Source organism: Atta colombica, unplaced genomic scaffold (assembly GCF_001594045.1).
Source record: "Atta colombica isolate Treedump-2 unplaced genomic scaffold, Acol1.0 scaffold158, whole genome shotgun sequence".
In the NCBI taxonomy this organism is placed as follows: domain Eukaryota; kingdom Metazoa; phylum Arthropoda; class Insecta; order Hymenoptera; family Formicidae; genus Atta; species Atta colombica.
In genome coordinates this window covers 150226-152169 of record NW_017259248.1, presented here as the reverse complement: position 1 = coordinate 152169, position 1944 = coordinate 150226, and the positions used below count along the sequence as shown (strand labels likewise).

The 1944-nt window shown below is 26.2% G+C and overlaps 1 protein-coding gene across 1 annotated transcript in view; it reads right to left on the bottom strand.

The window, feature by feature from the left end:
- The window catches only part of LOC108685780 (sodium-dependent nutrient amino acid transporter 1-like), a 109902-nt gene that overhangs the window by 301 nt on the left and 107657 nt on the right, over positions 1-1944 (bottom strand). The window contains exon 8 of the mRNA XM_018190749.1: positions 174-268. Coding sequence (XP_018046238.1) covers positions 174-268 — 95 coding nt within the window. The remainder of the gene's footprint in view (positions 1-173; positions 269-1944) is intronic.

Here is a 1944-nt window from a genome sequence, read left to right as displayed (position 1 = left end):
CTCTCTCTCTCTCTCTCTCTCTCTCTCTCTCTCTCTCTCTCTCTCTCTCTCAGTAATAGTAGTAGTAGTAATAGTAGTAATAGTAATAGTAGTAGTAGTAGTAGTAGTAGTAATAGTAGTAGATGATATTAAAATGGAATAATATTTTATAATTTAACGAGGCTATCGCTTACTTTTCGGAAAGGAAGAGACCTCTTCTTAAATATCGCAATGATAATCCATAAAGGTATTTGAAGGACAGCAATAGAAAAAAGGATCCAACCTACAACTGTTGGTAGAAAATACATGAAATTATTTGTAAAGTTATTATTATTGCTATTATTATTATTATAACGATATATATTATGTAGAATTAAATTTTTCATAAGTAATTAAAGGAGAAATGTATATTCATAATCAATAGTGTAATGAATATAATTTGGCATCGGATATCCGAAAAGTTCGGTATTATCCGGTACATTTTTACTATCCGACTAGATAATTGGATATTGTTAGTATCCGATTAGAGAATATATCCGATTGAAATTTTATATCATTAAATTGTTGATTTTTTATTACATAAATATTGTATAAATAAGTATGTGTATTCATAATATCTTATATATTGCTGCAAAATTACAATTTTTTTCTACAGTTATCATCTCTATTGATAATTAAACTCGCCCAATAACATTAAAATCATTATTATTATTATTATTACTATTTTTCCCTATTTTTTCCCTTATAATTCCTTTTCTTTTTTACTCCCTTTTTCTTTTTTTACTTAGCATCTTTTTTAAGACATTGTCCCGAAATTCAGTCGGATATCCGGAAAATATCCGATATCCGACTCGAAAAATTGCCTTCCCGAATATTCAACCAAATATTAAATATCCGATTCTTTTCGGATATCCGATATCCGATAATTTTACGATCCGATGTATCCCTAACTATAATAACGAATAATTATTGAAAATTACATATTAAAGTCTATATCAATTGACTATATCAATTGACTCACTTTCAATATTATTTCATTAAGGATTCAATATAAAAGATTAAAATTATAAAAAATTCTATAAATTATAAAAAATTCTATAAATTTCAAAATGAAAATCAATGAACACGATAAATTTAATGAGGTATTTATACGTACGTGCACTAGATGTTCAAATCCGTAATTCTTGGGATAATTTCATTTTATTTTGAAATTGATTATTTCACAATATTATTACTTATATTTCAAAATATTATTACTTATATTCATTAACTTCGTGGATATAAAAATATAATCATGTTCCGTACTAAGTACATACAAAAACCACAACAAAATACAAATAATTATATGCAAATAATGAAGATCTTTTTCTTAATAAAATGCTCGCAAAATGCTCTCGCGCATTACAGTTCTCTGAAGAAATTCAACTACACAACAATATCCACTTTTTTGCGATGCCACTGATGGAAATAAATCACTGAAATCGTCGAAATCTTTATTAATAGACTTTTTTTATTTCAGTGATTTATTTCCATCAGGGATATCGCAAGAAGTGGATATTGCTATATAGTTGATGTTCACTTCTTCAGAGAACTGTAGTGCACGGGATTTTGTGATTACAGGAGAAATACATTACATATTCTCATATTAAATTAATTTATTCCAGATATGATTCCCCTAAATTAGATTAGAAAGAAAGAAAGAAAGAAAGAAAGCAAGAAATTTATTGCAAAATATTATCTCAGTCAAGATTTAGAAGGGATTATTAACGTTTCAGAATGATTGTGTTGAAATTGAAAGTTATCGGCTTGCAATATTATATTTGGAATAAATTAATTTAATATAAGAATATATAAGAATATATTATTTGAAACATCTAATTCTCTTTGACCGATCTTGGTTTTCTTTATCGTATTTGATGTATTCACATATACGATCTTAAATGTTTAAACTATTATAATTTTCAA